Source organism: Engraulis encrasicolus, chromosome 12, assembly GCF_034702125.1.
Source record: "Engraulis encrasicolus isolate BLACKSEA-1 chromosome 12, IST_EnEncr_1.0, whole genome shotgun sequence".
Classification (NCBI taxonomy): domain Eukaryota; kingdom Metazoa; phylum Chordata; class Actinopteri; order Clupeiformes; family Engraulidae; genus Engraulis; species Engraulis encrasicolus.
Window position 1 is genome coordinate 50,241,015 of NC_085868.1, and position 22,161 is coordinate 50,263,175.

Here is a 22,161-nt window from a genome sequence, read left to right on the forward strand (position 1 = left end):
CTTTTTGAAATCCTTTTCAGGCCATTGGAATTGCCCTTGCAATGCGTGATCATGCATCAAACAGCTGACCGCTGGGCATAAATTAAAGAACTAAAAAAGACAAGACAAAAGACTATTTGAAGACTTAAAGCCACCAGAGAATGAAGCAACACATTCATGTGTTTATTATATTGTGTCTCTCGCTCACCTAGTCATGCAAATATATCTTGTGCTTGTCAAAGACACTTGGTGTTATGGGAGAGAGTGAGTGGGCTATAATTGCACTTGACCTGAGCAGCTGATGTTGTTGGCCAATGTAGGGAAAGACTATAATGCTTACTGATAGCATGCTTCCCAAATGCCTGGCTTATGTGAGCAGCCATGTAGGGCCATTGCTGTGCACAAATCAATCCCATACAAATCGTCAGGAAATACCTCACATTTGTTCTTGAGTCAAACTAAACAACGAAGGCATTATGTGATAATGGCAATGCCACACTGCCATAATCTCGGTGTGTGTGTGTGTGGTGAGATGTGGTATGAGTGGGCTTGTCTCAACGTGCATACGGGCCTACTCTTGCCATGACCACTCTGCTCCTCTAAATTGCGGGGTGAAGTTGCCAGCGCGCCAAAACAGTTTATTTATTTATTTTTGGGGTGATGAAAGGAAATCGAAACCTAAGGACACCACCAGAAGTTCGGCGCAAATTCTGTTCTGTCTGTGCTGTGATTCGTAGCCTATACTTTGGTGATCGATTCCATTTGTTAAAATATTGTTATTATTGTTTTGAGTTTGTTCACTTGAAGAAACGTTTCGGATTGTGATACGTGACAACGTGAGTTTGTTTTGGATTCGTTTGCTGATTGTAACTTTATCTTTGGATTCAACGGTGGGCATATTAGCGCAATGCAGTGTAGCCTATTTCTCCTATAGCTTATGAGTTGGTTATACCATTAGTTATTCTGTTCGTGAATAATTATTATAATAATAATATATTAATCAGCATAATCAACCGTTTTGGTTGCATGGGTGTGGTGATGATAATGATGCTGCGTAAAGGCTTAGGAATGTACACGTATGGCCTACAGTTAGTTTTCACGCTGCAATATATGCCTGGTAATTGTGTCTCTTTATATATATGTTTCAAAAAGACTCTGACCCTTTTCCTTGTCCAGCCATCAGTTCTGTTACTACTTCACTAGTATAAACCTCATCCAAAGCGGAGTTTTGCGCGCGGATCTGTTAACGCACATGGCACGCGTCAGACAGACATTTTGTTTGGTATGCCTATAAATTGACCTGTTACAAAAAGGTAATCTAACGGTTTTCCCACTTAAACCTGGGGTTACATGACACTATTGTGTCAATGTTTTAATTCATCTTAAACTTGTTGACTCTGAGTTGAATTTAGTTGTGTTGAAAAAACTGCCTTAATGGCTCGTCATAAAAGTTCTGTTGGTGAGAGTAGTAGGCTACCAAAGTCATTTCCCAATTTTCCTCTATATAAACCGTCTCAGGAAGCAGGTAGTAGGCTACGTGCCAATGGCGCCCCTCAGTGGCGAAAGCATGACATTGTACTTGGCAAGTAAAACAGTCTGACTTTTACTGTAATACATTACACTACATCTATAGCTGGCGGTTTTATACCAAGTGAATACAAGTTATTTGAACGTTTTGGTTACAGCCCCTGAAGCAATGTAGGGTAGGGTTAAGTATCTTGCTCAAGGGCACTTCAGTCATGTATGGAGGTGTAGAGAGAGCCAGGTATGGTTGGTAGGATTGAATCCAGCAACCCTCTGGTATTCAATTGACAACATGACTAAAGAAATTGACTTTCTTATCCATACACTATTGAACAAATATTAAATATTCTGGTGGCACTAACACGTTCAATGACACAAAAACTTGATTTTGAGAGATGAACTAAGGAATAAGGATTTTTACCAAGAGACTTGCTTTTGCTGGTGATCCACACGGTTTTGCTGTTTGTTCAAACTGTTTTGTGAATGCATTATGTATAGCTAACTGAATTCTCCCTTCAGTCTTCAGACCTGCACCCGCCTCTCATCATGGAGAAGATTAACAGATACCTGAAGAATGTCTTTATTGGCATTAACGTCGTCTTGGCTGTAAGTCTTGAAGGAATGTTGTGAGAATATCGGGTAACATTTTATAATAATGTCTGTTTATAAAGCATTGATAACACTTCGTAAATGATGAACAAAAAAATTGCAAATATTTGTAAATGACTGGTGAAATGTTATGTTAATAGTTTATATTTATCAAATATTTAGCCTACAAATTGTTTGTAAATGAATAAAAAATAAAATAAAATTAAATAAAATTTTGTTAATAATGAAAAAACATTTCCTAATATTTTGTTCCTCATTAGTCAATAATTTACTTAGTCTTATAAGCAGACTTTACTATAAAATGTTGCAGAATATTCCAGCCTCTTTGCGCAGATGGGGCCACTTGTCATTGCTGAAAAGACTCGACTACAGCATAACAACATTGCTATGAGATTAGTGAAATAGTAACAGATTGAAATTTGGTGGCAGTAAGGCTATAATAGAGGCTCTACGCAAAACGGCTGCAGTAGTTAATTTTAATATTAATGGCCTTCGTACTTACATTACTCTATGTTTATTCTTACTAACATGGTTTTGCTGTCAAGTTGAGAACCAGCAATTGTTTTTTTGCCACTTGAAGCCCTGGATTCCCTGCTAATTATGCATGTCATATTATGCACGTCGGACAGCTCTGATCTCTTGTAATGTGTGGTAGAAATACTGTACATGTAAAATATTATGATTACAACCAGCCCTGGCAGGGGGCTCCCCTAGGTGGCCGCTGGTCTCTGCCTGAGGTTTCTTCCTGGCTATAGGGTTTTTTTTCTCAGACTTCATTGAGCTTTTTTTCTCCCCCTACAAACTATGATTCAAGCGAAAGGGAGTTTTTCCTCACCCCTGATGCCACCAGGGGTCGCATCTGAGTGCCCAATCTCTGTGTGACTATCTATGACTTATGCTAGACCCAGCCACTATGGACCTTACGCATCTAAGAATCCCGGTCCTAACCTACGTTGACCCTATGACTCTACGATCTCTTTCTATATTTTCTTCCTCTGCCTTCCTGCTATCTCTGCCTCTCCTCTCTTCCTCTCCTTTTATATCCACCTCTAACAATTATGTTCTTTTTTCTCATTTGTTGAGCACTTTGAGTTGCATCCCTTGTATGATACAGTGCTATACAAATACAATTATTATTGTAGTGGCTAAATGTCCGTTCTTAAAATGTTGACCATTTCTTTCTTGAGAATCATGCAAGTAACCACTCAGTCAGAAGGAATGACCGAGTCTACACGTGTTAAAGTTTGAACGACGGTAGAAAACAGTGTGTAAGCCCCGTCTTTATCTACAGTTCTCAACATATGACAAACACACAGCAATTTTTACATTCCTAGATGCGCGAGCTCCAAAACGTCATTGCTCGGCTTAAGTTCCTATTGGCTATACATTCTAGATCCTTCTAAGCATTAAACTAAAGGCAGGTTAACTGAGAGGAAATTATAAACATTAAAAAGTTAAAGTTAAAATTCAATCATAAAAAATCTATAAAAAATAAGTACTAAATATATACAAAAATAATAACTAAATATGAGCATAAATTGCTGAACAGAAAACGGCACCAACAATTATTATTATTATTATTACTTGCTGAAATCTCAGTTTAACTTCTGCTATGTCTTCACAGGTTGCTGCTGGTGTGGCCGTGATTCTGATTGGCAAGTTTAATGTGGGATTTAATTCGGTGAGACACACACACACACACACACACACACACTCTCTGTTCCGCTGTGCATCATCCCAACTTGTCAATTTCTGAATATATTTGACCAGACAGCAATTTCTGACGTCTAAGGTATGCCCTTGATATCAAAAAGTGACATGTGCCTCAAAGGCACCCCCTTGTGGCAGCATAACTTCACTGACGATTAGGGTTAGGGAAAGGTCAAGGTTTGAGCAACCTTGTCAACGTGACGTGGCAGGTATGCCCGCAACGTCCAATCTTGCGGCCTGGTCAACGGTAGGCTATTCCGAAGTTGGCGAGTTGGGATGAGACTGTGTTGAAAACACACACACACACACACACACACACACACACACACACACACACACACACACACACACACACAGCTTAAGACTTTTTACTGTTATATGAAACCAGAGAACACACACACACACACGAAATGTAATGGAAATTGGGATATTGAAAAAAAACTGATATGTTGTTTGTTATTTACAGAAGGAAGACATGGATATTCTCTTCACAGAGAATCGCCTCTTCAAAGAGACTATTTTGCTGTCGGAGGATTTAATGTTCGCCAGGGCTGTTATCTGCATATGCTGTGCCGGGATGCTGATCGTGGCCTGTTTGGGGATTTATGGGGCCAAGAAGGAGGTTGAGTGGCCTTTTGCAGTGGTGAGTTGAGTCCAGGGCTTAAGCAACGTTGACACACATCGCTGCTAATTCCTAGCTTCTCGCTCGCTTGCCTACTTGCCACTCCCTCATGGAACGTTCGCTAAACGCTTTAACTGCCAATGCACAGACGAGAAGTCCTGAATAGAACTCTGCATTCCAATTGGTTACTCACTTACTCGCCTCGCTCAAAGTTAAAATATTTTCAACTCGGAACCACCCACATCGCATTGCCTGTACACTCCTCGCCTACTCGCCTTCTCGTCTCGCTGGAACACATAGACATTCAGTTGCCTTAACTCGCTGAGCGAGTAACTAGCAGCAGTGTGTGTAAATGAGGCTTAACACAGTGATTCCCATTTTTTTATCTGCTGGGAACTGAGAACATTTTCTCAATATTTGCTATCTACATTTTAATGTGAAATGCACAGAAAAGGTACATACATATGTTAACAGTACAAGTGAGTAGTATTACTAATCAATGTATGTAATGGTTATACTATATAGAAGCTTATATTGAGTGTTTTGTGCAAACAGCCTCCCCACTCAGTGTTGCCAGATTGGGCGGGTGCCCGCCCAATTGGGCTACTTGGGATGAGCGTCGGCAGGGAAAAATGGGAAAAATTGGCTATTTGGCGGTTTTTTACGCCGTTTTGGGCTCATAGAAGTCAATGTAATTTGTTGAATTTGGGCGGAATTTAGCACATTTTGGCGGTTTTTGAGAACCTTTTGGGCGGGATTTGGTCAGACACATCTGGCAACACTGTCCCCACTAGTTTGGGAACCACTGCTGCTAGCAGAATGCACTTCTCTAATGTGCATGTTTTTTTTTCTCTTTTTTTCTTTCCTCCTCAGTTCATCACAGCCTGTTCCATCGGCATGGTTACCTTTCTCATGCAGGGCTTGCGGGTCAACAACCTAAAATTTGTGGTATGTGTCTATCGTCTCTGCTGTGTTTTTTTTCACAACCAAAATAGGTCAATATCTAAAACCAACAGTTGTACTTGTGTGATTGCAAGAGTTTGGGTCAGAAAATGGATGGATCATCTCTGACTTCTAACCTATACATGCAGAGTGTGTTCCAATATGCGACCTTGCCTCCTCCACTTGTGCTTGTCTCCTCGTCCCGCCTCCTGGCCCCTCCTCCGTGGAGAAAACGATAAAGTTTCCCAGCTGTCAGCCTAGCCACAACAACTTTTGAGGGACTGTTTTTCATTCACCATCCCAATTACAAATGAGAAAAAGACTTTACAATTGAGCTTTTGCAAGATATTGAAATATAATGCTGTTGTCAGTGATGTCATCATGACATATTACTTCCTGGTACGAGGAGACAAGCACAAGTGGAGGAGGCAAGGGCGCATATTGTAACGCACTCGTAGCCTACCTTTACCGTTACTTGTACTTGACTAGTAGGCCTATTGCTGACGAGTAGAGAAAATCTGAGGGACTCTCAAGGTTCCTTGTAGCTCTTTCAGTGCCATGGACTTGAAAACGAGTCTTTTCAGAATGTATGGCACAGTGCCAAAGACTTGGTATCAAGTCAATTGCGTTTTTTTATGGGGGGTGGGGCCTAACACGTTGATCTGGTATGTTTGTTGTTCACATAGACAAAGAATTCAAATTTTCATGGCTCTTGAAAAAACACTCAAATGTTGAAAAAAGCCTGGCAACCCCCCAGTCTGAATTTGAAAATGGCTGGCACTGAATGAGTTAATTTGGCTACAGTGCCTACGCCTTTTGGCCCTTATGGCCTTGTTCAGGGCGTAAAAAGGTGAAGACCCAGAGGCACTCCGATGTCCTGTTTGTTTTTAGTAATGCTGACACTTGGATTAACACATTTGCCTTGACACCTACGTAGAACAGAACTGAATAGCCTAGTATACAGTAACAGAGTGCCTGTTATTGTCACTACATGTATATATCAATTTTCAATGTGAATATGTTTAATGTAAGACTGAATCTACTAACTACATCAGCCTCATCCAAGATGCACAGGTAGCCTCTTTCTGCAGATGGGGTCACTACTCACTATTTGTTGAAAATAATCAACTACATCATAACAACATTGCTATGAGAGTACAGAGAGCCTTAAGTAACACATTAAGTCGTAGCCATTACAATTTTGGGGACAGTAAGGTTATAACATAGGCTCTGCGCTAAGGGGTTAAGTACTGTACTATGTGTAAGTCTACAGTATTTTGCTGGAATGTGATTATCACAGTGTTGACCTCCATCATTCTTCACCCAGATCATGAAGTACATGTCTGAGAAGAGATCAAAGTTCCTGACTCTGGAAGCGGCCATACCACTCAGTTTTGCACTGGCGGCTCTGGAGGTAGTTTTTAACAGATTATACCGCACTCACAACTGAAATGTGGCAGACATCAAAGGTGCACTGTGCAGGATGGTGGCCAGCAGGGCTTGACATTAACTTTTTTGCTTGTCGGCCACTGTGGCTAGTCATTTTCCAGAGTCACTAGCCATCCAGCTATTCTACTGGCCAAATTTGATTTTTTTTTCTCCCATCATGAGGCTGTACATCTAACCTCAGAAGATGAGATGCTTAAAGCAAGAAGCTGACTGAATGGGTTTCAACACGGAAATAAAACAAACAAATAGAAACAGAGTAACTGAGCTTTTTCTTGATACACAAGGGGCAAAGTGCAGAATATACGCTATTCTGATATGTCATACCATAGAATAAGCTACTTGCCAAATTGGCTAGTGACCCTGAAATTGTTACCAGCCACAGCCAAGTTTTACCAGCATTTGGCCGGTTGGCAGGTGCCAGTGTCAAGCCCTGGTGGCCAGAGTAGGACTTGCAACTATGCTGCTCATTGAATCTATGCGGTCTACTGCCAAATTTGATCTTTTTGTGTTTTTTTTTTTACAAAATAATGAAGTAATATTTACTAGTATGAGCAAAGTAAAGTAAGTTTTTCAGCTGAAAAAAATCTCCCTTTTTCATGTATGCAAAGTGCAATTTTCTCAGTCATAATGAATACTTAGAATTTGAGGGTGGTGCTAAGTATTCATGAAAATGGTAACATTCATGAATGGACAGCATGAATTCTGGAAATAAAATACAAAAAATGCACAGTGCACCTTTCTTTTAGTAGTTTGCTAAGTGACAATGCCACTCCCATTGCTGTTAAGAGTGATATCATTGCATGTCAAGAAACAAAATGTCAAGAAATTATTATATGTAACATAAAAATGTCATAAAATAACTCCTGATGATGATCTTTCAGTCATAATATGACAATAATGTCTATTCATGTCATTTTTAAGTCTATGTGAAGTCTTAAGTTACTATACCCTTCTATTTTTGTATTCATGGTTTCCAGCTTGTTCGGATTATCCTCGCTACTGTGATGATCCGTCAGCTCCAAAAGCGTCCGGCTGCCATACCACCTGCTGCCTCTGGGGGCACTAAACCCTCCACTGACGCGGAACTCTGTCAGGTATCGACCCCAGAGACTAGTGAGTTCAATTCCAAGGATACTCAGAAACTAGTGGAGAACTGAGTCTACAATCAGTCTGCCTCATCTACTTTCTTTTCCTGCATTGCACTGTTACTGACTGTTATCAGAAATTGTTACATTTCGCTACACTGTTTTGCAATACTGTAGGTAGGCCTATGTAACGCGTACACAACAGTAAGTAAGTCACTACAGTTAGTAAGATCAAGTCTTTTAGCAATCAAAAGTAGTCTGCTTGTCTTTTAGCTATAAAAAATATATACTGTAACTATACTGTTTCTATTATATTTCTATTTTATGGGGATGGAGGTCTTTTGTTATAGGCTACTGTCCATAATATACCAGTATTATGGTTTGCATCATGTTTACTTGCATTTTTCACTTTATAAACACATCATTTTTGAATTACGTCAAAACACATTTTGGAAACATTTGTTGTTGTACTTTTTTGTAGGGCTGGGACTTAATGCGATTACTCTCAATTAATTAACTCAACAAACATTAGCACGATTTTTAAAAAATAACCAATTTTACTGTAATTTCACTCTAATATAGTGACAGTTCCGGATTAGACCAGTGGAGGGCAGCATTACGCCTAGTGGTGTACAGCCTGCTGAAATTGAGATCATGTTTTCCCTCTGCTTATTTCATTTGTAATCAACTGCTGATACATCAACAGTCTGTCATAGCCTCTGAAGCAATAGAGAGATGTTGTCTAATACCATAATCAGGGTTTACAATGCTCAGACTGTACTTGAAAGGATTTTGTTTTACAAAAAAAAACCCCAAAAAAACAATGTTATAGTTTACAGAAGGTCTACCCTATAGGCCTACCTAAAAAATGCACTGGTCTGTTGATCTTGGTTAATTACCACGTAAAAAAACGGTATTTTGTTGAGCTTGTGTATTATGTCATTTTTCAAAATCCATGTAAAAATACTTGTTACTGTTCTCAAGATATTTATATGTGATTAAAATGTGATTCATTTCGATTAATTAATTTCAAAGCCTTGATTAATTAATTAAAGCCTCTGGTTGATGCGATTACATTTTGTAATCGAGTCTCAGCCCTACTTCTTTGTTATTTTCCTGCTCTTCTGTATTGCGTTAAACAGTATTGAGACTTCATGTACTACTATATAGTATACACCAGGTCATGAATAAAGAGCTCTTTTCAGAATTAATAAATCAAGTGTTTGTTTTTTTTAAACATACTTTATAAATCAAGTGTTCTTATACAGTAGTCTTTCTCTGTTAAGATTGTTAAAATCTGCATTTTAATGCTTGTATTTATCATACAAAATATGAGATTTATTTACCAAATTTCCTGATGTTATACAATCAGATTTATTTTCTAAATATGCATGAAATTTGTATTTAAATGGTTTTGATAGTTATATGTTTTTTTACAGTTTGTTCCATAAAAGTTTTGGAACGCTCAGTGCCAGCATATGAACAGGACACATCTCTAATGTGGATTCTGTACTTTTTAATATCATGTTTGATTGTATATGCTTCTATTCAATAAAAAAATATTCTAAAACAGAACATGAAATGACTCCATTTTAAGACTAGAATGGGCACTCGGTAGAGCGCAAACCTTCGCCTACGCCACTTATTTTTTTCTGGCCATCTTCAGAGTGTGGGGCATAACATTCTCCAAATTTTGGTGTTAGTATGGAGATTGTGGTGGACACGTGTGAAATTAGAAATCGGTCCAGAATTGACCGAGTTAAGATGAGAAACGTGCATTTCGCAAGGTCTTGACCCCACTGACCGTTGACCCCCAACCGCTAAAAAACGTATGGACACCACCATGACGTGTGGCACATCACAAGATCGGGAATTGAATTCTGCACATCTTGGCACTGGTTTCAGGCAAATCGGATGCCATTTAACCGAGATATCGCAAATTGACGTTTTTGACCTTTTCGTGACCTTGACCTTGACCTTTGACCCAATCACTCCCAAAAAGTAATCGATTGTTCCTTGGGTCATGACCAATCATCCCACTAAATTTCATAAAAATCGGCTCAGTTCTTACGTTTTTGACCTTTTCGTGACCTTGACCTTGACCTTTGACCCAATCACTCCCAAAAAGTAATCGATTGTTCCTTGGGTCATGACCAATCATCCCACTAAATTTCATAAAAATCGGCTCAGTTCTGTCTGAGTTATACGAAGTACAAACAAACATATTAACAAATAAATACACGGCGGTCAAAACATAACCTTCTGGCGAAGGTAATAATAATAAAAAATGAAAGACAGTGAGGTCTGCATTGCTTATTTACATCGCCAATGGCGCTATATTGGTTTTGACAATATTGTAGCCTATCAAACAAAACAATATACAGTACTATAAAGTATTTTTGAGACAACTGCAAAGAAAAAACTGGCACGCAGATTACATTGTCCTTTACTGTTTTTACACGTAATGGTGGCCTGATTTAGTACACTCCTCACACTGTTGTTTCTGTGCTTATGTCCCCGTCCATGTTTCTGTTACTTGGGTATGACTCAAGTCAAGTCAAGTCAGCTTTTAGTTTCACTTTCTTCATAGGCACAAGTCATACATGAAAAATGCAATTCATTTTTCTCTCTATACCATGCCAGGACATAGACATATACAGGACTGACATTTTACAGACCGACATAAAGTGCAAGACAGGACAGGTAACAGTGATAGACTGGCAACATTAAGTGGTCAACTCCTCTCCTGTCTTGTTATCTGACAGCAGAGGCACATCCATTGCTACAGATCTATAATACAGTGTACAGGGCATACGGCAATGTCAGCATATGATGATTAATAATAATTACCAAAACAGCCGTCTTATCTGAATTAGTGAAGAAAATGCCATTACAGGAAAGCTAACAATGTCCATGACATAAAATGACTAGGCTATAGGTTCTCACCATGGCATGCCATCAAGCAGAAGAATAATACAACCATAGTAACACAGTGAATGCATTGCATTACACTCAGTAAACACTGTGTTATCCAACCCAGTTTACATAAAATGAACATCTAAACCACATATAGACAAAAATAAACACGGAAGAACAGTTTAAGTCAACAAAGTTAGTGCAACATGGGCAGATTTAAGATCAAGTGAGAGGAGATTTAGTGAGTGAAACATTATTGGGAAAACATTTTCACAAGCCTCTCTAATGAGTTATTATGTAATATTAATCAGTGTTATTTTTTCAAACCTAGACATTTCAGGCGACCCTAATTTGACTTCCAGGTACCCCACACAGGGTTCCGACCCCAGTATTGAAAAACACTATAGCTGTGGTTCTCAACCTTTTTTGAACAAACACCCCTTTGGCTTCATCACAAGCCTCCTCAACTGCCCCCTTGACCTCATCATGAGACTGACAACGCACCCCTTAGTATTAAAGAATTAAATGGACTAATGCCCCCCAATGGCAAGCACAGCCCCCTCTCAGCTGTATCCTTCTTAATCCCCCCCTAGAGCTCCCCAACGTCCCCTGGGGGGCTGTACCACCCCCCTTGAGAAACTCTACTCTATAGCCTAGTTAGGGAGCCGGAAGTTCCACATGCCCCCGCCCCCCTCAAATGCCTTTGCACGCGACTGGTCTGAGGTCTGTAGGAGTGCGGGAAAGATCACACGTCACAGGTGTAGACGTGAACCCCCAGTGTGTCTCACAACGGCCACAAGTCAAGCTGTGACCTACATTCCTTTGTGTGTTTGGGGTTTGTGGTTTTTGTAGAGAATGAGAATGATGAAAATGTAGTCTTCAAGTTTTGTCAGAGGACGCGCTCAACTTGTTGGAAAAAATGTCTTTGGGTGCGCGATTATCCGCAAGAAAAATCCGCACTCACAAACTAAGTCCACCACGCACTGATGAAGGCTTGATAGCCGAAACGCGTTTGCTTTTGGACATGGTGGTAATCTATACATAAATAATGAGACTTAGTTGGTGAGTGCGGATTTTTCTTCTTTCAATGATGAAAATGTACCCCGGCCATACGTGGGGTTTCACTTCCTCTTACAGCAGAGTAAGTAGGCCATCCTATCCATTCACAATGAAAAAAAAACTTTTAGATTTTTGAGAAAAAATGCTGCCGTGCAGCCCTTTATTATAGCCTGATTATCATCGACGTTCAAATCTCTTCGAGACTTGGTCTGACCAAGAGCATAACAATTAACATTTCCCAAACTGCATGGTTGACCCGCCTCCCTTGGTTTGCTTATGGTTGTTTGCTTACCCACAAAGTGGGAGGAGTTCCCGTATTTTCGGGAACTCAGAAAGTAATTGCATTGCTTTTGACCTGACTAGTTGCAACGCTGAAAGTGTTGCGTCACTAGGAGGGCACAGCCTGGCTATCTTCATTATATAATAGCAACTGGTATGCATGTGTTCTGGAATTAGAATGAAGTAGTGCAAGAATGCTTGTAATAGCCATTGTGTATAATCATTTACAATTGCATACCACATTAGGGAGAACACCCTATTTCGTTCCAGTTATTTATTGCGATGCAAGTCCAATGAATTGCCTGAAATGGATTTAAAGGTAAGTATTGAACCGGAGATGAAGTGAGTCTAGGAGGAACTGAGTCTGGGATGAACTGAGTTCATATAAAATGTGAACCCGAATGTGGCCTGAAAGGTCTCGAAATTAAAAGGGAGGTTGACCGTTAATGTCTTTATTTTGATTTTTTGTGAGTGAACAACAATTTAAGTGGTTATATATGTTGTAAAGAGGTCCTAATAATTGTGTCAAAGTTACATTTCTTTAATTTTGTCCTATGAAAAGATATACCTACAAATCTGCAAAAATGTGAGGGGTGTACTAACTTGTGACATTAAGAAAAACAGTGACTGAACATTATATGACTATCGCCAGAGCCTTGTGTGTTTCTGCTCAGCTTTTGTGAGCTGACAAGAAGGTTTGAAGGACTTTCAGATTCGCCCTGCTCCCAAACTACCATTGCCTGATTAACACAAGATCTAATCACAAGTTAGATTTCAGATCGAAACGATTGTGTAGAACTTAAGGCAGTATGGGAGTTCCCAGACTAAAACTACCATGCAGCCATACCAAAAATAAATAAATAAATTCTGTTGAAATGAAGTACATTACAGAGTTGATTTATTTAGATTTTAGGGTTGTTGGTTTTTTTTCATTTAAAAAATCAAATATCTATGAAACTCCACAACATAAAGAGTCATATACCCTACATTAAAATAAACGAGAGAGAGATATTTCTGACTCAATTGCGCATTGTATGATTTTGACAAAATATTGAAATATGTTTATGCAACCTTACATATTCACCAAAATATAGTAGGCCTATATTGCCTGTGGTTTGTGACAACTGCAAAGAAAAACTGACACTGGCATTCTCTTTTACTCTTTCTTTTTATTATAAGATCTTTTTGTTGTTGTTGTCTTTTTCAACTTCATTCGTCAGGACAGTGTGAGAGGTGGACAGGAATCGAATGGGGAGAGAGACGGGGAGGAGGGGTCTGCAAAGGACCCGGGCTGGGAATCCATCGATGAGTAGTCAGTCACACAGCTGCGTTTGTATTCTCCTGTCTACTGACACACATCTGACACAGCAGAGGTACAGCCATTGCCAACCCCAGGAACTGTAACATACAGGTCATACGACAATAACAGAAGAGCATACGACCATGTCAGCAGGATGGTGAAAATGAGTACAAAGAACACACGCCTAGTAGGCCAGTCAATCTAGCGTTTGACCCAGAACAAATTGCAATAGTAATCATTCCAGGTTTTTTTTTGTCTAAATGACGGATTAAAAATATACAGATTTATCTTTAGTGGAACATACTTTTTGAAACTTTCACAGTAGGTTATTCAAGCTCAGACAAATATTTTTGTAGTGCAAGTTGTCTGACATATGATTAAATATGCAAATGAGGTCACATCTACTTAGATATGTGGTGAAATCTGAAACAATGGGCTAAACATAAAACAAATTGCAAAAGTATTGATTTACCCTTTTTATTGCTACTTAATCCACCCTACATCACATATTAAAAATCGACTTTCATCACTTCAGTGGAACATACTTTTTTAAAGGTTAGAGGAGTAGCAGATTTCCAATGCATTTTGCCATTCGGTGGGTAAAACCTGCTACTTTTGACCTTGGAAAAAGTATGTTCCACTAAATTGATGAGGGCATAGATTTTTAATATGTGATGCAGATGGGTTGAATGATAAATATAATGAATGAACCATTACTATTGCAAATTGCTTTATGCTTGGTCTGTTACCACAGTCATTTCACATTAAATCAGACACTTTGGGACCAGACCGACACGGATTTCAATCATACTTGCTGTGGCTGTTTAGCAGTAAGGTAGCACCCCAGAACGGCATTTGTGTGAATCTGACATCAATATTAAGGAAGAAACAGACTAGCAAAGGTTTACATATGAGGGTAGGACACTATGCATTCAGCCTTGATTATATCAGTCAGTGTAAGTCACAAAAGGATGTCTGAGGTGTTGTTTGAAAGCTCTTTTCTGGCTCTACAAATTACACACACAGCATGGAATACAACAACCTTCAGAATAAGAATTATGATACATTGAAAGATTTTAAATTGAATATCAAAAAAACGTATATTTTGAAATGGCTGGTTTCTTGTCTAAACATAGCCTGTACGGTCATAAACAACACCTGAAAATGGGGTGTTTGGTTCTTTATTCATTTCAGAGATAATGGGACATAAAGGTTGAAATGAGTTGTAATGAAGTAGTAATAGAGTAGTGTCAGGGACAGGGCTGCAACTGCAAATGCAGTTCTGGGGTGCTACCTTGCTACTAAACAGGCACAGCAAGTATGATTGATATCTGTGTCGGTCGGGTCCCAAAGTGTCTGATTTCACCTGACATGACCCCACAGAGTTATCACATATGTCAGTGCATATGACGTAATTTGCATATTTAATCATCATATTTCAGAAAACTTGCAACACAAAGAATATTTGCCCTAATGTGGATTTAACAAGTGTGAAAGTTTCAAATCAATATGTCATAATTTAAAATGTAATCCTATTCACATAGCCGTACCTCCAGTGGCACGCTGTAATAGTCATTGAAATGTAACTACCATAGCACTACAATACTATGACACAACACAGGCCCTTTAGTAATGCACCACGACTTGGTCATTACCATACTGGTAACAATACATTTATAAAGCCGCGTCTTAAGGGGCTAGTATCTCCTATAACGTCACCCTATGGAAAAATGAATGGGAAACCTCCAACTTTGACCTTGAAAAAAAGCAATATCAATCTGTATATTTTTATGATGCAAGGGGGTTTAAAGGGGCATTCCAACGATGGAGACATGAATATGTATTGAAAGCAGGTCATATATGTAGCAGAATAGTAGCATAAATGTCTAATTTGGTGCCTTCTTGGCTGAGAAGAGGCACAAAATTACTTTTTAGTGCTTGTGGATTTGTGACAACAATCCCCATAGTGCATTGCAATGCTCAAGTTCCACAGACCACACCCAGGCAGCTATGCCAGTGACTTACTGGCGCCTCAATGCCAGTGATTTCAAAAGCACTGGCACACTGATCTGTGATTGATCTGTTAGCGCATTAGGACCAACCCCCTATGGGCGGGGTTGAAAGGGTGGGAAAAAGGCTTGTAGTCTCAACAGAACTCCATCTCTCTTACACTTCCACCTACAATGACGCAAAATGACGATTTTTACATCATTGTAGGAGGAAGCGTTAAGAGGTGAATATGGATTTCTCCTGTCTTAGGGGGGATTGAGAGCGTGTTGCAAGACCATTCAAAAGTACGACTGGGTGTCTGGCAATGGAAAGCCTAATGCTAATGGGTGGAGTGTCCCTTTAAGGATCACTTAAAAGTAGGAACCAGTAGCCCCGTACGACTTTGTTGCTGTCGGCCAACGTTGACGGAAGCATGTGAGCGAGAACTTGTTGTCACGATGTGGGTGTTATTAAATACAGAGCATTTAAAGTCGGCCACAAATATGAACGAGACGATGAGCTCGCACCGGTTTGCTCTACTAACACACCACGTGTGAGGAGTGGGGGGACAGGCAGTGAGGAGGAGCTGAAGTGGGGACCTGCGCAAACTTGTTTAGAGGTGTGAGACAAGACCCATATACACACTTGAGTGAGTTGTTGACCAACCAGTTCATGGGCGCGTGACCTCGGAGGCAGTCCGCCGACGAGCGTTGAAGGGGATAAGCAACTGCAGAGGTTGCAAGATCTGACTGCAGCCGCATTCATCCCGCGATAGTTTTACACCATGTGACATGTCACCTCGTCAACGCAACGTCGACGAAATTTCGAAGTTTGACAGGAAATCTAACCGTCATGCAGCATTTTCATCCAGGATGCATTGCTGTCTGCATGCGCATGTCTGCGTTGATGTCATGTCGAATGTACTTATTACTATTGCAATTTGTCCCGGGATTTGGCCTTTTTGACTGGCCTATAGGCCCTGTGAATGATGACATAATGACATAAGGAATATAGTAATAATATTAACTATAATAATAGTTATAGTAATAATTGTCAAAGTATGTATCAAAAGATTATGCTTAACATTCTAAGAACACATTTCATTTTTCACAATAGCCAAGATTAAAATAACCATAATAAGTGAGCCATACCATAATAACCATAATAAGTGAGCCATACCGTAATAACCGTAGTAAGTGAGCCATACCGTAATAACCATAATAAGTGAGCCATACCGTAATAACCATAATAAGTGAGCCATACCATAATAACAGCGTCTGCACACAGAAACCCAAGCATAAGCTTGTACGCAGCCACAGCCTCTGAGTCTGCTCTGAGCGGCCCTCTGATCCACTGAGCATCTACAATCTACAAGTAAAGAAATGAAATGTTGTGAGGGACTCAATATGGTGTTGGTAACATTATTTATAATTGCATTGAGTGTATTAAACATTTCATTTAATAAAGTGTACCTTATATTATTATTAGATGTAGGGAAAAATACCCAATTAATTTAATTCCAAATGTATCTCAATTGATTACATTTTAATCCCTATATTTTACTCATCGGATACATTTTTGTGTGTGATTTAGAATAGAATAGAAACAAATGAGAAATGTAAGATTTGTTTGGTGAAATGTTGGTCTCGACAAGTCATGTAGTATAAACTCTTTTTAGCACAATTTGCGATACATGTTATTTGGAATCTAAAACTGTGATTATTTTCATTTATATTTTAATCCCTTAATTACCTTGCAATAATTTCCATTGAATTGATTGAAATCCCACCCTTTGTTGTTCTGTTGATTATTTAGTTGCCTACCTCAGATTTGTTCTTCATCAGCTCCATAACATAATACGAGGAGATCAATATCCCTATGCCCACTACACCTGAATACTGAGAAGAATTGCAAGAATTAAAATAAATACATGCCATTATACCTCTATGAAATATTTCTATGCAAATGTTAAGCCAACATACAGTACAGGTGTAGATATTGTCTTGGTCTGGGTGTAAGCAAGTCAATGAGATACACTTAACCTTAACCACACATGGTGAATGATACTGCAATGGAATGAGGATACTGTATTTAAGAAGTACTCTATGAAACACTTTATCTTATTTTCCTTACCACAACGAGAGCACATGTATTAGCTTTGTGGGCACCAAATATCCCAAGAGAGGCAGTGCCTATTACTAACCCAGCAGCAAGAATTGTTTCCCAAGTTTCTGGAAACTGTGGACAAAGGTATTTAGGTAACACGCTGATTAAAAAAATGTCCACAAACCAATGTAATGTCTTGAGGAAACTAAACAGTAAAGATGTGTAAGAGGGAATGAAGGAAAAGATCTGGTAACACTTTACAATAACCGCCCAAAAAAAGCTTTATAAACACTTTATAAATAATGAATAATTATCAACAAAATATTTGCAAATGTTTACAAATGGGCAAGAAATACTAAATACTAAACTGTCTAAATATAGCAGACACAGCACAGTCTTATCGCTCCTGGAAGTGTATCCTTCAAAGACCAGAAGGCATGAAACCACATAAAACCCACACAGTAGAAGTTGATTCCCACTCCACTGTGCTGTCGTAGTTTGGTTCTTACTCATTTACAAACATTTGTAAATGCTATGTTAAGTGTTAAGTATAATTAAATGTCAATAAAGTGTTTATTAAGCTTTTTTGGGTAGTTATTGTAAAGTGTTACCAAAGATCTTTGAAGGGTTAATAAAGGACTGTTACTTACTAGGCCACGGCCCCTCAGAGATGCCAATAGCCCCGTGATTGTAAGAATCTAAGGGGGTTAACAGATTCATTATTATGACAGGGTTTATTATCATTTTGTCATGACAGGCCAACTGTTCATGTCAGGCATAGCCATCTTGTTTAATGTCTCACTTGTCATCATGGTATACAGTGTGCATAGCCATAATGTCAACTTGTCATCATGGGCACACACACAGATTCGTACCAATGTCTCAAACAGGTAAATTCAGATGTTATTCCCAGAATAAGATTCATGTAGTTAGGCCTACTTACCAGAAATATGGAGTTACATGTCACAAACACAGCCCTCAAACACTTGTTAACCTGCGCCATGTCAAAGTCCAGCAATGGTAGATTCAGTCGAAGTAGGCTACTGTACGTCTAAGTGTTTTGCAAAATTGATGCTGTTGACAAGATGACAAATCACAGCCAACTGCTGAAGAAACCCCCAGACTCTGTTTGTAAAGCAAGTCCTCAACCTTGATCTGACCTGTAGATGCACTGCTTGCGGTTGTGCTGAAACTTTTCGTTTGCTCAAACCACAGCCCCTATACTCTGCAGATGAGACTGGGGTTCTTCGTATTTTGCTCTTCTTTCCACTTCTTTGATCTTTTTTTTTTCTTGCAGCTTTAACCGATATCACCCCATGGCAGAAAATGCTTTACTTTATACCTGCACTTTTATTTTGAAGATGTAATGCTTGTAGTAGGCTGACCTGGCTGAAATAAGTGGAATACATACAGTACAGGCCTTTTACATACAAACCGAGAACTAATAGGCTAGATAGTAATGATGGTAATAGTAGAGAACTATGATTACACTATGATTTCAGTCAGTCTTGTCAAAAATAAATAAATAATGTTATTTCATGCCAGCAGTAAATATTAACAATCTGCAATGTGCTTCTTCACACTGAACAAGTCTGAGAAGTGACAATTAGACAGCTATCACAAGATTATCAAGAGTACAACAACAACAACAACAACAACAACAACACAATCCATGAGGCCTTCAGTTCAAGATGGTGTGTAAACAGAAAAGAATGGACCTTGTATGTTTCATTTTTTTAAAAAAAAGCTTCATGTAAAAAAAAAGAAAGAAGCCAAAGCCAATAAGAATTCTTTATTCATTTTTTAGTTAATAGGGGTGCTGGTCAAAATGCAACTAATTAGTTGTAGGCAACAGGACTTCTTTCTGTGGCTTGAAAGATGTTCTGTCAGCTCTTCTGTCAGATTTACTCAGTTCACATTCTGGTGTGGGAATCAGCGGTGACTCTGTAGCAGACTTGCTAGGCCGGCCCCTTTTATTTACACATGACCACCGTTACCATGTTCATGTACAGTTACAATTTACCACACGCACTGTACCGTTACCATTACCACACGCACTGTGCAGTTACCATTACCACATGCTCTGTACAATTCCCATTACCACACGCACTGTACAGTTCCCATTACCACACGCACTGTACAGTTACAATTTACCACACGCACTGTACCGTTACCATTACCACACGCACTGTGCAGTTACCATTACCACACGCACTGTACCGTTACCATTACCACACGCACTGTGCAGTTACCATTACCACACGCACTGTACAATTCCCATTACCACACGCACTGTACAGTTCCCATTACCACACGCACTGTACAGTTACAATTTACCACACGCACTGTACCGTTACCATTACCACACGCACTGTACCGTTACCATTACCACACGCACTGTGCAGTTACCATTACCACATGCTCTGTACAGTTACAATTTACCACCTCCCCTTTTTGAAAGAGTGCATTCCAATGATATTTTTTTTAACCAAATTTCATATTCTTGCATAGCAAAGTGAGCTAATTTTGGCTTTATCTGCACTGCTAAAAGTTCAAGCATATTTTACATCTTTTCACACATTTTGCATTTTCATTGTGACAATTAAGTGTAGTAATGCAGTAATTGTGTCTGACCTTAACACTTTTGTTTGTTAAAGGTGTATGGTGTTGTCCAGAGTAGGATATTGCAACTGCTCATTGAAACTGTGCTGCCTATTGCCAAATTGAATATGTTCATGAATATTTCCTAAATAACAAACTAATCTTTACTAATTTGACCAAATTATAGTTACCTTTGCAGCTAAAAATGTCAATGTCTGGAAATTCAAAATGGTAGACCATAGAGAAAATCCTCCTTTTCACATGATAAGTAGGCTGCAATTTTTCCAGCCATAGTGAATGCTTAATTTGATGGTGGTGTTAAGTATTCATGAAAAAGGTAACTTTTCTGAATGAGCAACGTGAATTCTGGAAATAAACTACTAAATACATTACACAGTGCACCTTACGTTTTTTTTTTTTCAACACTATATCTTGTTGGTTGTGTTGAGTTGTACAGAATCTAGGGCAAGACGGTTTACTGTATTTGTCAAGATGGTTTATTTGAAAAAGGCCTGTGCCACATCCTACAGTACGACCACAATGTTCCACTGCTAACAGCCATACACAACAGAAGCTGGGAGGGGGTGGGGGACGTACTGTAGGCCTATAACGTTTTATAAATGTAAACAGTGAACAACAGGGCTATTGTTAAGAATTGTGAGCCCTGTGTCACGAATTGAGGTTGGAGCCCAGATGCAGCACAGACACGAGGTGGATGTTTCCGGGATTTTAATTCAAACAAACTCAAAACAGCACCCAAAACAAAAGATCACGAGGGATCAAAACTCTTAGCACATTGATACAACAAGACTAGGACAAAGGTTTAGAAAATGCCTGGACTTGAAACGTTTACTTACGACACGCAATGACAATGACTCAGCAAGGACAAAGAGAAACATGAGGACTTAAATACACTGGAAACAATTAACACACAGGGAGCAAATCAAGAGACAATGAGAACTAACGACATGAGGCACAGGTGGGAACAGCAAGACAAGTGAACCAAGCTACAGAACCAGGTGAAATCAATGACAGGAACGAGAGGCACAGGAGGGAACAAGCAAGGCAATCAAAACACAGGTGAAAACAATGGAACAGAAACTGGAGACATGAAAACAGTGACAATGGCAACGAGAGACAGACAACGGACAGGTGACTACAATCAAAGGGACTAAACAGGGCGATTAACACACAAAAACTGGGAATCGAAGACAGCCAGGAATCATTAGTTAAACCGGGATAATGGGACAGGTGAGACAAACGGTGGGCGGGGCAAGGAACTAGACAAGTAAACACAAGGTCACATTGACAGGGGAAATGACAGGGCAAAAACGTAAACAAAAGCACATGGGCGGCAACACAGGGGGTAAACAAACAGGAGTCCAAAACAAAACAGAGGGCCGGATCATGACACCCTGAGCCCCCTGAGCCCTCAAAAGTCAGACCTCTCCTCACTGTTCTTAGCAGCTGTTGCTAGGGGCCCCCGGCAACAGGCACACCCCCTGGCTCGGCACCCTGCTGTGCTACTGTGTGCATATAGGGCCAGGACACTGAGGTCACTCCTCAGACCACTGTTCGGACGGGGAATCGATGCATGGGACCCAACTCTCTCTTTCTTCTCTTGGACGTATCGGGGTCCCAGCGTCCTTTCATGTACTCTTTGCTTGCTGTGCGTCTCTGAGAGTGAGTCAACTGTATTATGTTGTTACTATGTTATGTCATGTCTGTATTTGTTTACTGTACTGTTTGTATCTGGTAGCTGCATAGTATGTTACTCATTTCTCCATGCCATGGTTCTGCCAGAGAGTACATTGGCTCAGTAATGTACTGCTATGGTGGAGTAGTGCTTACATCTCACTCATGTCTGTTAATGCATGCTCTGTGTGTCTGCTTTAAGCAGGCTCATACCCATGCCCCAGGTCTGCACAGATACTGTAGGTAGCTGTGTCATGTTGTCCCCTTCTCATTCCCCCCTGCTTAGGATGGCTGCT

At 39.6% G+C, this 22,161-nt stretch overlaps 1 protein-coding gene across 1 annotated transcript; it reads left to right on the top strand.

The window, feature by feature from the left end:
- The first annotated feature begins 675 nt into the window (after window positions 1–675).
- Window positions 676–8,308, top strand: LOC134459901 (uncharacterized). The gene is made up of 7 exons (XM_063212406.1): window positions 676–815; window positions 2,023–2,109; window positions 3,737–3,793; window positions 4,289–4,465; window positions 5,318–5,392; window positions 6,714–6,800; window positions 7,813–8,308. Exons 2-7 carry the CDS (start codon window positions 2,050–2,052, stop codon window positions 7,990–7,992), a joined length of 636 nt encoding a protein of 211 aa, XP_063068476.1. The 5' UTR covers window positions 676–815; window positions 2,023–2,049; the 3' UTR covers window positions 7,993–8,308.
- The last annotated feature ends 13,853 nt before the right edge of the window (window positions 8,309–22,161 follow it).

Coding starts and splice junctions, on each gene's coding strand:
- LOC134459901 (XM_063212406.1), top strand. CDS start 2,050: ATGGAGAAGATTAACAGATACCTGAAGAATGTCTTTATTGGCATTAAC. Junction 2,110..3,736: donor GCATTAACGTCGTCTTGGCT/GTAAGTCTTGAA, acceptor ATGTCTTCACAG/GTTGCTGCTGGTGTGGCCGT. Junction 3,794..4,288: donor TTAATGTGGGATTTAATTCG/GTGAGACACACA, acceptor TGTTATTTACAG/AAGGAAGACATGGATATTCT.